Genomic DNA, 13,505 nt, shown 5'->3' on the forward strand with positions numbered 1-13,505 from the left:
ACTAAGGGGTCCTTATTTTCAGGAAAATAGAAGACACTTGAAATTGCACAACTACGTCACCTTTCGTTGTACTTACGTCTTCTCGCATGGTCGTTTAATTAACTGCCATCAATAATTGGGGTGCTTTCGCACTCAAAGACGAGTCCTCTTGTCGAAACGTTGGCATCAGACTGAGGCCCTCTTCTCAACTCTTGTTAACTTTGTTTTCTGTTGTCGAACCTTCAAACCTTTAATTTAATAGCGCTTCACAAAGAAAATAACATGCGAGTTGGACGCACATTTTCAGAGAAAAAACTGCACACACAGAAAGGAAATGTAGAGATCTTGCTTAGTCCCTTGACATATGAGCTGACACATGACGGGCAAGGTATCAGAATTGTTTGGCAATATGTTGCACTGCCTCTGGCTTCTAACCTCTAAAACAGAACGAAAACAAAATATGGTGATTGGTCAGCTTTCAGGTTTCTTCTATTATATGTTGTACCTAACGATTTGCCACTAATAGGAGGGTTTTCAAGAGTTATCGCTCATTTAGGCCTGTTATAGCCCTAGAGCAGCATTCAATACGCGCTCGAAGCTAAGCTAACGGGGCCTTCAACCTCGGCGGTACTGGCAAGTAGTGCTTTCTTCTGCGCAATGAATGTTTACTCTTGCCTGTGTGGTTTACGGTTGCTTGCGCGCTGTTTGAAATAAAGCTCAAAGAGCGGTTTGAACAGCGCCGGCGCCATGTATTCTCATGCAGGAATGCATATAACGGCCACACTTACACTTCTCTTTTGCCACATATTAACGCGACAGCGTTAAAGGGCCTGTTCACCAGAAAGTCTGGTGTAGGTGTTGTCTGCGTTGCGAACGAAAAAACACGAGCATGGCGCTGGCAGGTGGTTACCATAGAGCAACCTAAGTAGCAGGTGGGCTACCGAGGTCATGTGACCTTGCGGCATCATCAGAACCGGCCGAGCGGATAGGGAGCAAACTGCCCACCATGGTAGGCAATGGGTAAATTAATGATCGGTCGTTCCAGAACAGTAACCTCGGTTGCACAAGGCAATCCGGTGGAAGCACCGGCCGGCGCAGCGCAGAGGTGCATCGCTTAACCCCTGCACCACTGCGCCAGGAGGGGTATGAGGACTCGCAGGGATCTATGAATGTAAATTAGAGAATGACGTAGTTCTGCAAATGTGTGAATTAACCCACTACGCTATCGCATCATACCCATAAGGCGGAGCTTAAGTGTCTCCTCTAATTGCTTTTTTTTTTCCTGTCTGTCCACACCACGAAAAAATGCACATCTCCAACTGAGCCGCCGCTGACAAAAAAGGCACCTAAAAAAAATAAAAAAGAAATGGCTGTGGTTTAGCTCTGGTTAAACTTGGAGTGACGCGATAGCCACAGCTGGCCTAGTGGAACTCGCTCAGAGTGCAACGTCAGTCTTTCGCAGCTCCGTTTCGCTGGGCGATCCTTCATCATCTTCGTCCCTGGACGTCGATTTACTCTCTTCCTACCTCTCCCCCACCCCCACCCCACCTCGGTTTCGCCGGCGCGCGCCGCCGGCAACTGCTCCGCACCACGTGACTAACAACGTGACCACGTGGCGAGATGTCAAGCTGAAGGCTCAAAATGCTAGCGTAATGTAGTTATCGCGACAATAGGCACGTATAAGCAGCCACGTCTGTCCAAGCGTTTTCTGCAACAGTAGATATCACCTATAACCCCCTCCCCTATACCAAAACAAAAAAATAAATGAAGGAATAGGCGGGTCGAAGCATCCACGTCTGCCCAATAGCTGCTGCAGTAACAGATTCCCCAATGCCCCATTCATCTTTGATGATCCCAATGCGCGAGCATTAGAAGGGCGTGTCGGGAAAAATTGCCAGCAGGAAACGAAAGACGCAGTAACTGTCTCACACACCTCCGTGGACACCTGATCCGCGCCGTAAGGGAAGTGATAGAGGAGGCAGTTAAAGAAGAAAGAGGTGCCGTAGTGGAGGGCTCCGGAACAACTTAGACCACCTGGGATCAGTAACGCGCTCTGGCGTTAAAGTTCTTTAGGTAGCCTAAATTTTTCCTGAGCCCAAAAACTGATAAGGAGCGTAGAAAGGAGGAAATAGAAGTAGAAAGAGTAGGGAAAGAGAAATGGCGCGGAGGAAAGAAGCCCGATGTGCGAACAAGGAAGCTTGAGATGGCGCCTGTGTCGGATGTGAGAACGACGGGTCCCACTTGAAGCGCGTGTCTGATGGAGACGGGGGAGGAAACACAGTACGTGCGCCAGTGCGTACATTGTTAAAAAAAGTTAGGAGGACGCTTAAGCATTGCCTTGTGAGAGTACGCGATAGCGCATTCTCCTTGTGTTTGTCTCTTTTAATTCTTCTTTTTCACCTTGTTCACATAGACATTATTGTGGTCACCATATACGATGGTTGCATGCACACAACATTCACACATCCACTACACAGACTGTCTCATCCTGGGTTCTCACGATGAACTTGACCGCTGGAGTACTTGCACACAACAAACACACACACACTACAATGCCACACAGCTATACTAATCATAAGCTATGTCCTGAGCACAAAGACCGCTTACCAGTCAATATCTGGGTTACACTTCAGGATATACTACGTCACTATATACTCATACACACCCCACAAACCTACATTACAGTCATAACCATCGCAACGCGTTCACTAGGTGGGCGTCTAATACGCTGGAACCAACTACTCTTCGTGGCCTATCGCCACTAAAGACAAAAATAACCCTTACCGGCATATCTATGCGTGGCGGACTGGCATTCAGCAGGGCCTGATTTCGATTCAGAATTGTGGCTGATTTGTTTTAATGAAATACTGCTATATTTTAAAATGCTTCATTTTGAACAACCCGGTCGCCAATAGAAAGTTAGCGGTTCAATCGGACGTTTTGCGGACCGTTCTACAACTTTCTAATTGCAGTTTTTTGCTGAACTGCGTTGATTGGTAATTTGGTTAAGTAATGTTGACTAATTATGCAATTAAGCATAATCCACGAAATACTCTGACTTGCTGCATATGATAGCCAGCAACATGCGTTTGGTCGCGTCGTCGTAGAGAGCGTCGACATATTTTTACACCTTGGCTAAGTATGGTTAGCTGTGACGCCCTGTATATTAAAGGCAACGTTTCTGAAACAGGCCTTCCTCATATATACCATATCTTAAACGAATTCGGAAGGCAAGTTATCGTAGCGTGCCTGTGTGTTAGACTTTAGTAGTACCTGTAACGCCCGGCATATCGTGTTTAATAAAGACGATGTAACATAGAAGATAGATCGCGCCAAAATACATGCGCTTTCGAGAAGCTCGCAGGCACAACAACCTCGCCATTGCACGTGACACGTAGAAATAGCCAAAATTTGCTAAATTCCAAAGACTGATATGGATATTACTTACGGTGGGCTACGCGAGTCTCAATATGGCACACAGAAAAATAAGGTAATCATGTGCCAAGCTCACGAGAAAAACAGTTAGTGGCTGATATATTATACTGATATTGTATAGAAGTTTGCACGGGAAATACAGACCATAAAATGCACAGGGGGAACTTGGAAATTGTATATAATATCAAAATTTATTTCGGGCCGCAGCAGGTGGTTTAGCTACTCTAGGGCCTGCTGAAAACGTGAGCTCAAACGTTTCATGCCTTCATGTTTTCCGGCAGATCCGCGTCATCTGGAAGCAAAGCAGGCCCGTTAGATGGCGCTTGATGACTAGAAGGTTCCTTCGACTCCTTGCAGGGGTCGTCAGTGCTCCGCTGCCACCAAAGCCACCAGCTGCGCTCTTTGTTAACGACAACGGTGCCGGTCTTCACGAATTCCTTGATGCGGCCTGTCACATGCGTGGAGCACTCCCTCAGAGGGAAGTGTCCGGCTCCCTCGTAGTAAATCAGTTGTGAGTCGGCAAGCCAGTCTTGGTTGTATCGAGCGACGGGCGTGGTGATGAAGGCGTCACGCTGGCCCCACAGTATGAGAGTGGTGACATTGATCTTGCGGAAGGGCAGCTTGTTAAACTGATCACTGTCGTTGTTGAAGGCGCGGTAGTAGTTGATGGTGCCTGTGAGTGCACCTGGAAGCAGAAAATATTTTCGTGTATTGGCGAATAATTTACATTGGCGTGAGAATATTGGATAGGGAGTGATAACTACGCGGATATACTCTCGATCGTAATGATAGCTAGGCTTGACTGCAGATCATGAAAGGTTTCATTAATAGGACACACTTTTAATATAATGACAATATTACTAAGCGAAAAAACATCAAGAAAAAAAGAGGACCCAATAATCAGACACCACGACACAATATTACTTCTGAAGAATTTCAATGAGAAGCAGCACTGGAGCCAATATTATTTGGCGGCATGCAATACGACGTATAGCCTGCTTCATTCTCCTATTCTTTTAAAAATAACGAACAGAATGTATAACTGTAAAGCGACATTCAGACATTTTCTTTGCTACTTCGTGCGGCACGAGACGTCTTTTGCCTCTGGGATAGTTTCGGCCACTATATAACTGCAACCTGGTTATAATAAAGCTGGTGGAGATAGATTGGTACGGATCCAATGGAAACCTTGAACGCGAACTTTTGGGAGCATATCAGTAACCATTTTGTCAGTATTGGACACGCACCATTTTTATTTTCGCGGTCTTGCTTAACTCATGGTAGCGTGGTTTCTCAACTGCACTCAGATATTCAAAACCTCGCTTCCAGGTTTGTATTTTCCATAGCAAAATATCTGATATCGCCTTCGCAGAGAATTTTCTAAATGAATCACACTTTGGCCCTCAAGGATCACTTTAACTTTGCGCTGAAAAAAATAGGAACCACCGCAATGAAAAGGCAGATTAAATGTTTTCGGTGAACGTATCGGCGTAACATTGCCGGGTGGGCCTTTCTCTTTCAGTGATATTTGCAAATTAGTCCTAGTGACTCCTAAAACACGTACCTGGTTGAGAGTAGGCGTACTTGTGGGCGTACTCCTCCCTCTCGGTGAATCCCTTGTGCGCTTTGTCCAAGAACTGCAAGTCTTTCATGATGAGGTACTTCTCGGGGGTACCAGGAAGTCGGAACGGAAGCATGTACCTGCGCATATGAGGAGCGTTAGTGAGTCGCCGCTGAAGGTACTCGGAAGAGTCTTTACATGTTGACAGCCATGCAAATCTTTCTCGAGAGCAGTTGCTACTGAGTAAGTCTCCGCACATGTGCTTCCTACGCCAAATTTGAATATGGTTTCGTTTAGTTTGGTTTATGGGGTTTAACGTCCCAAAACGACTCTGGCTATGAGGGACGCCGTAGATGAGGGCTCCGGAAATTTTGACCACCTGGGGAATATAAACTCCCAGAAATGCACTTATTTTTCACTCAAACGAAGTTAAATACCATGTTGCTTGTTTTGACGCATACAGTCTTACTTTTAGAGGCGATCTTTTTACAATCGAACAAGCGGAAATCTTTATTAAGGTGGAGGCACTCAGAGAAACCAACCGCGTAAGCCTCATTGTCCAGCCTTGCACAGATCAAGAAAGCCTACCCAAAATGAAGTCTTCGGAGTTCCTATAATTCCGCGCCTTTCTGCCAAAGGGGAAGCGGTAGCGCATGCAAAAAAAAATGCAAACGCTTGAAAACACCGGAAGGATAACTTTAGTTCATCACATCGGTCTTTCTAAAGCGCAACGCGCCACTTGTATGGAGCGTTGTTTTTGTCCTGGAGACATCAGATCTTTTTTTTCCTTAGCCTTGAAGAAAATCACGTACAAAGATAATTAAGTGTTAAAGCTGCTCCCGTAAATTATGTTGCACAGACTTAAGTCGTTTAATCGCCATGGCACTTTAACGCAAGGTACTATAATCTACTTCATAATATGCAATTCCTCGAGCGATATTTTTGCTTCTTGTTTATTACTAATGTAGAATACGGTATATTCATTGTATAAAATTTTTTGCATTGTTAGTGCACCTAGTGTTCGACCATGTGAATGTGAGTGCTTTAGAATAGCGCGAGGAGGATGAGACTGGGGATGTAAAATAAAGAATCTTAGGCTACTTGCGCTGAAAACTAAGCAAACAAAATGGGCTCACCAGGACATCCTCATCTGAGTTGGGCTCTTGAACAGTTGCTTCAGAAATGCCTGCGGGTGCATGCCGTTGATGATGACCATCTTGTCGATCATCGTCTCGTGCAATGTGGCGAAGCAGAGGCTGATCATGCCACCCCAGTCGTGCCCCACAAGGACAACATTCCTCGTGTGGTTGGGATCTGCAGTACAAGAAATAATTTTCAGTGTTTCTTACGAAAAATTTCATGTAAAATTTATTGCTATGGTCTTTTTATTATATATTTCTTTATTTACTTGTTCCAGATACAGGAGGGCCGACTAATGTTCACGTTTTCACTTGTGTCAGCATGTGGTATTAGATGCATCCGCACGACGTTTTAAACATTGTGGTGGATTTAACTGTCGTCGGGCGTTGTAATTCTAAACTATGCAGGAGCGTTTGCAAATCCATCAGAGGTGAAATGAAAAGGAATAACTGATTCTTAAAAACAGATGAAAGCTCCATGTATACAATTTTTCCCTATAGCTGCAGCATCTGTAAACGAGTATATTCGGAACGCTTACTTATTTAAATCCCTTGCACTGAGTCCAAGTTTGTGAACTTCCGGTATACACAGAGCGCAAATAGGCAAAACTTGGTTTAAAACCACGCTTTTCAAATGGCATCTGCATTCATGTGCTAAAACGTTGGGCTGAGCCCAATGTTAATGCTGAGTTTTCTGCTCGATGTGCTTCTGCCTTACTGGAACACCTTTTTGGGCGAGTACTTACTTAGAGCTTCAAGCAGTCCCTTCACATCTCCGATAAGCTTCGGCATGAGGTACTCCGCGGTATCAGTTGGTCTCGTGGTGTTTCCGTAGCCACGTAAATCAGGTGCCACAACACTGTGAAGGTCAGGCAGATGGATTAGTTCTTGCAAGCAAAACGACGTTCTGAGTACCTCGACCATGGTAAAAATAACCTCCTAACCAAATGAAAAATCCATATATGTGAAACAAGCAGACTGTGAAGGAAAGGGGTGACAAAAAATCACACTTACTTCCGTTTTAGACTTTTGCACGAAGACCCACTGTACAGACCGAGGATTGTCTCCGCAAAACCGATCATTTAACAACTGGTGGCGCTTGCCAGCTTTAAGTCATCGTCCTTTAAATTTTAAATATCCCAAAGACCAGTTGTGTTGTTGATTGTCAGAGATCGTGGCTAGGGCTCTACTAGACGAAAGAGCTTTTTGTAACAAACACCAAAGTGTACCTCAAATCAAAGAGCCAAGAACTTCAGGCTGTATTTGGTGATGCGCCCAACAGATTCGCGTATCCCCTGAAATGACTATAATTCAACACTCTAGACCAATTCTTTCAAAATATATCTCGTTATTTACAGCGTATGATTAAGGTACAGGTCAGATATTTTGGTAGTTATGTCATCGTTATCTCTGGACAATCCTGCTTGATTTTGTTACGTTTCAAGCCACTTTAACCTTTGTGACTGTATGACAGTTGCGTTCTAAAAGCCGTAGCCTTCTTAAATGTTATCAACTTGGCTAATTCTTTGTGTATTTCTCCAATTACTGCCTCTTTCGCGCAGCTTTCTGAGTGTAAAAGTCATGCTTTCTTAAAATGAACTGCGAATCGTACCTATCCTCACAGCACGAACATAGTGTAATGTACTGGCTGCAAATTCCGAGAAAAAGCAGTTTTCATGCAAGGGAGCTGTATATAATATTTCCTTTCTTAATATAATTTTGTGCTCAAACTAAAATAATTCTCACAAAACTACACATACCAGAACTCCTCGCTCAGCTTCGGTATCTGCCTGTTCCAGATGAACCAGAAGTCGAGGAATCCGTGCAGAAGGAGTAGCATGGGTCGATTTCCCTCTTCGTCGCAGCCCCTGGTTACATAATGGACTCTGATGTCCTAAAGACGAGAAATGATGGGAGAGGAATATTTTTTTGACAAAAAAACGCAGCACAAAACAAGATTCCTTTACATTCTTTGTGACAAAGTGAACTGAGCTGTGCGAGTTCGTTTCCGCATGATCTGATGCCCCCGGCAAATGTTTTATTGCGTAATTTTGGCACGGAATTCCAGTGTGCTGGGTAAAATTCATGCTGCATGAAGATAATCATTTTCTTCTGTGCAGCGCCTTGCTGTGTTTCCTGGAGCACATCTTGGAAAAATCACCTGTGACAACGGTGTTCGGGGATAATTTGCCCCGTTTCATGCTGACCCACTGAACTTAATGCTGACTTGCCCACTGTGGTATACCAGTGGGTATGAAGCATTTTTGACTTACAAAAGCAGCGCTGGTTGAACACCGAGCCGCTGTTGTCCTATTTATGGTTGGCTGAAAACTCGTCAGTTAAGGTAACGAAATGATCTCAGGAGCAAGCTATGTGTTCTCCACTACAGCATTCTTAATTTCTTTGGCCAAGAATCGCTATCATAAAAAATTCATAACTGTTCTGTATTTTCAGAGAGCTTCTTCGCAATATCTCTCACTTAACAGACCAGTCCATCTTAAGAAAACTACTTACGGGAGACTTATAGGAATCAGTTATAATAGCGGTGATACTTCAAAGGTATTAGTTTAAAAAATAGCTTGCGACTTCGCATTCTCACGCAAGCTGCGATGACTGGACCGTAAGCACTAGTGGCAGTCACTTACCGAAAGATTCACGAACTTGTGCTCCCCATACTGTGGGCTGTCGAATTCTGGTGGATATGTCCGGTTCTTCGGAATGAGGATGGAGTCTCCGTGGAAGTATACGTTGGTCCTCACGTACGCTTCCAACCAGATGCCCATGCTAGTCGCGATGGCAAAGAAGAGTGCTTTCCCAAAGATTGGCAGCACCATTTTGGCTGGCTGTATGGTTTACGGCGTCTGGAAAATACAACAAGAGTAGTTTTTCGATGGCCATCATCATGCAGTTTTCAGCTGCACTATAATGGAATCATGGCGCAATTTTTTTAATGGCGCCATAAGATTTCTACTACAGGCCATAAAATATTATTACAGAACTGTTCACCTTAGTACCGCCAAGGAACATGCGCTTTCGCTTGGAACAAACTGTACGAATTCAACCACTTATTACTTACAAAAAAAAAAAAAGCTTGCTCCATTCCTCCACTGCTTGTTCAGAGACTTCATCTGCTCCAAGTGCAGCCTTGAGAAAGCGTTTTGGTCGAGTAGGCTTCTATCGCGGACACCTTCTAGTGTCCAAATTAAGTCTTTCTTAGCTTTTGGTTTTAGTAATAATGAATCTTGGTGGGCGGATAACCTTGACTATTGATATTCTGCCATCGCCTCCCAGCCCAGTTTTTACAGCTTAACGTTACAAAAGCATTCTGCAAAATTCCATGACTCAAATAGGTCGTTTGTCCGCGGCTGCTAAAGTTGTGTTTCAGGCAATGGTTTATGACATGATCACCTTAAGCATTCGATTTAATACAGCTAATGTATTTTAGCATACTTCGGAATATAGCCGAGCAGAACGTCAACTTTGGGCTGGCGTACGTAGCCAGTGTGTTTGTAGGCAGCCTTAAACGTCTGCAGCTTTGCTCCGAAGCGATATCACACCTCAAGGTGTGTGTCTCAAGAAACGCTGTGCGCGTAGATGGTTCAACGCGCCTAACCTTTTACAGACGAAAATACACAACTACACAGAGTACGCTCTAAGTTGTTGTTGTGTATTTTCGGCTGTAAAAAGTGAAGCGGCTTGAACCATCATGAACAACCTATTAGGTCCAATTCTCTTTTTAGTAGTGCGCGAGTGAGCTGCTATAGGTACATCCTGAGTTAGTCAGTGTATCCCGCCTTATGTGTCTTGTATCATCCTTTCACTGCCGCCCCGCTTGGTCGGAAGCCGTGGCTATACCTAATTTAGCGTTTAATAATTTTTGCATCCCACGCATCTGTTACTCCACCGTTCTTCAGTCAGGCTCAGTGCTCTGAATAACATTGTTATTTATAACTGTAATTGAAGGAAAAATTTGCAGCCGAAAATTCTAATTACCATGTTTGTTGCTTCTTTTTTGGCGCACACCCAACGTTGTTCTTATTACAGCAACAATTCAAGAATTCAGCCCATCTTTAGAATCTTTGGTTTCGAAAACAAAATAAGTGCGGCTGATGTATCTCGGAGAAATTTTGGTGTCAGATAAGAGAGCACGATGTGCATTCCCCCGGTCTGAATTTCATTATTTCCTAGGAATAATACCTCTAACCTGTCTAAAAAACAGACGATTTTTTTACTGGTGGGTGGCAATTTAGAGTCCGAAACGAAAAAATAAAAGTAACCGGAAATTTGCCCTTGTGCTAATGCTAAAATGTGGCAACCTCGAGGTACCTTTCGAAAAACTTCCATGAAGTCTTCATGTCTGCTGATTCTACTACAGTAGACATGATAAAGAATATTGTGAATTGCTTACCTTAAACTACTGTTCTCAGGCTGGCTGGCTGACGAGCGATTCCAGTATGATCAGCAGTCTGCGTGCCCAGACCAAGCTTCCGATGAAACTCTGGGCAGAGGTGTCCCGTTTATATACAATGTGCGTGAAGCGCGATAAACGATGAGAGAAAAACAACATGTACAGAAAAAGAGCGATAATTATCTTCAAAGCATAATAATAGATAAGTGTTAACCCACTTGCGAGCTTGCAGCCATAAGGAATTTCCAGCATTTCGCGTAACTAAGAGATATCTAAGGCCCGGTTATGAACTTAGCGACCTTGATTCGGAGAATCGTCGCAATTGTGACCTGTTTATTTCGTCCGGCTCTTGAAAGCGCGCATAATGAAACATGTCTTGACCTTGTTTCTTGCAATTTTTTTATGCCACGGAAATCATCGAATGGCCCCCTGCTCGCCATCCACCCATATCATTCGATCGTCTGTGAATCAGGTTCAAGGCAGTGCAACACTGTCAAGATAGTGTAAGACCCTATTGATCAAACTCGGTCTGCAGCTTTCATATTGTTACACAGATATGGTTCAGAGTGTTCAGAGATTACGCTTATAATTAAACATCCGCTCTTAACGGGCCGGTTGCAGCCAACGCGTGAAGCCGAGAGCAAAATGAATAGGTACTTGATCCCGGACCCGTGCACAATAACCTGTAGAGCTAAGGTGTTTGTCTACACTATCAGCTGTGAGAGCGCAATTCTTATCGCTTTTGGCAGATTCAAAACAGGCTACCGATAAGGGCAACACCAATTTCCGTAAGGTGTGCCATTAAGGGGAGCGGCCGTTCAACCTTCCACATTGCTTCTTATCATATTGCTCAAGCAACGTGTGCGAAGTAGTGTCCGTACTATAACCCCGCCAGTGTGCAAAACGAATTTTGCTTGTTTCGCGCGCACAGTAAAATTACCCGTAAAAAAAAAACGCTACCTGCTCAGCACGTGGCAGAGGGTTTCTGTTTGCTTAGTAATTATAGGGCACCCCGGGCTTATGCTTATCAGCAAAACTTCGAAACTACGGAATGGGCATGGCACACAAAAGGAAAGTATATTCCACAAACATAACGATATAAGAGGTGTATATTTGGATGCGAACTGTACTAGAGGTAATAGATTATATCCCGACAACCTTATTTGCCTGCATCTTACGGGTTCTCCCATAAAAGATACACATCGAATAGAAGCTACACTCTAAATCTTTCAGCCACATGGTGAACGTTATCTATGTTTGAAATTCAGGTCCAGTAAAAATGTACTCATCTTATAGATGGCGTTTTAAATTTTTGAATGAAAATTGCGCTATTGCAATCTGTGAAATATGCGGATTATATGACAGGGGTGATAGTTTAGCGATTAAGTGTATTATAAAAATGAATATTTAGCCTGCATTATTAGCCCGTTTTTAAGTTGTTGGTTTTAGGGCTAAATTGTAGAGATATTGAAAACGATCAGCGTTGAAAATAAGCTGAGTGTTTATTATATCCGAATCAGCAACGTGTTTTGAGATATCTACCATGACAAAGATTGCATAGATTACTCTTCCGGCACAGGGTTGGCTAAAATTGAAGCAACAAATATGGACTGCATCTTCTACGTGTTTATTATATCGAAATCACCTTGAGAATTATTCACACACTCAAATGCCTTACCATGTGTTATAGTTGAGAAAGGTTGGTCAGATGGGGGGGGGGGGGGGGGTTCTTGACAATTACAAAGTGAAGGAAGGGAACAACTCAGGGTGCCCGCCTGGTTGACAATCACCCTGAGCTTTTTTTCCTTGCTCAGATTGTGATTTTTGTCTTTTAGAACAGCCAGAAAAGTGTGGATCACAAACCCTACCAGCGAAAAAAATGCGCCTGACAGCTTCAAAACTTTTCTTTAAAAAATCATGTCAATAGGAGAACTGGGGGCTCCCGTAGGTTAATAATAATAATTGGTTTTTGGGGAAGGAAATGGTGCAGTATTTGTCTCATATAAAGTTGGACACCTGAACCGCGCCTTAAAGGAAGGGATAAAGGAGGGAGTGAAAGAAGAAAGAAAAAGAGGTGCCGTAGTGGAGGGCTCCGGAGTAATTTCGACCACCTGGGGATATTTAACGTGCACTGACATCGCACAGCACACGGGCGCCTTAGCGTTTTTCCTCCATAAAAACGCAGCCGCCGCGGTCGGGTTCGAACCCGGGAACTCCGGATCAGTAGTCGAGCGCCCTAACCACTGAGCCACCGCGGCGGGTTTTAGCCTAAGCCGCGGCTTCACATTGGTCACAGAATCTTTCCGGATGGTAAAGGTGGGTAAGATTAGGTACGTAGGCAATGAGTGGTGCTTCTTGAGAGTGGAAAGGTGGAAGGGCGGCAATGGATGAGTGGGCAGCCCTTACCTGGAGCGATGGGATTTGGAAGTGACAGGTGAGTGGTGCTTATAGAGGGCAGCTGGCTTTCCTAATGCGTCTAGGAATTCGATTTCGTCGTCGCGTTTTTTTAAGTGTTATGCCTTATGTTAATCATCAGCAACGAAACCCGGCGTCCGGCATTTGGCATTTGCGATACCGTGGGTTGCTACACTGGGATATGACTGCAAAAGGCACACCGTTTGCGCACAGTTCTTCGTTTGTTAATATGCTGCAGTCATCACAAAGGACGAGACAAGAGCAGCTGTGGGGTGAAGACACATAAAATTGACACTGCTATTGACAATATGGGTAGTGGATACTGCACAGATGTTTCATTGCGAGTTTTTCCTGCCGTGAGGTGATGTAATTGTGTGTTTTGTCGTTTTGATTTTGGGCCTAATTGCCTGGACCTCTAATTTGTTTGTTATATTTGATACAACATCGTAAAATTTTTGCGTAAATATTCGATTCCCATTCGAATCGCTTTTGGAAGAAGCGTTATTTCAGTGCCAGTTGTTAGCGCAACACACGAGGGCTATGCATTTTTAAAAGTCACGCATTTTTA

At 44.0% G+C, this 13,505-nt stretch overlaps 1 protein-coding gene across 1 annotated transcript; it reads right to left on the minus strand.

The window, feature by feature from the left end:
- Nucleotides 1-3,584: 3,584 nt before the first annotated feature.
- On the minus strand, nucleotides 3,585-10,673 carry LOC144134958 (AB hydrolase superfamily protein YfhM-like). Its single transcript, XM_077667745.1, has 7 exons — nucleotides 10,523-10,673; nucleotides 8,760-8,975; nucleotides 7,875-8,008; nucleotides 6,861-6,973; nucleotides 6,112-6,289; nucleotides 4,979-5,115; nucleotides 3,585-4,099 (listed from the first exon to the last, which is right to left on the minus strand). Exons 2-7 carry the CDS (start codon nucleotides 8,946-8,948, stop codon nucleotides 3,672-3,674), a joined length of 1,179 nt encoding a protein of 392 aa, XP_077523871.1. The 5' UTR covers nucleotides 8,949-8,975; nucleotides 10,523-10,673; the 3' UTR covers nucleotides 3,585-3,671.
- Nucleotides 10,674-13,505: the final 2,832 nt, after the last annotated feature.

The sequence above is a fragment of the Amblyomma americanum genome, chromosome 5 (genome assembly GCF_052857255.1).
Source record: "Amblyomma americanum isolate KBUSLIRL-KWMA chromosome 5, ASM5285725v1, whole genome shotgun sequence".
NCBI lineage: Eukaryota > Metazoa > Arthropoda > Arachnida > Ixodida > Ixodidae > Amblyomma > Amblyomma americanum.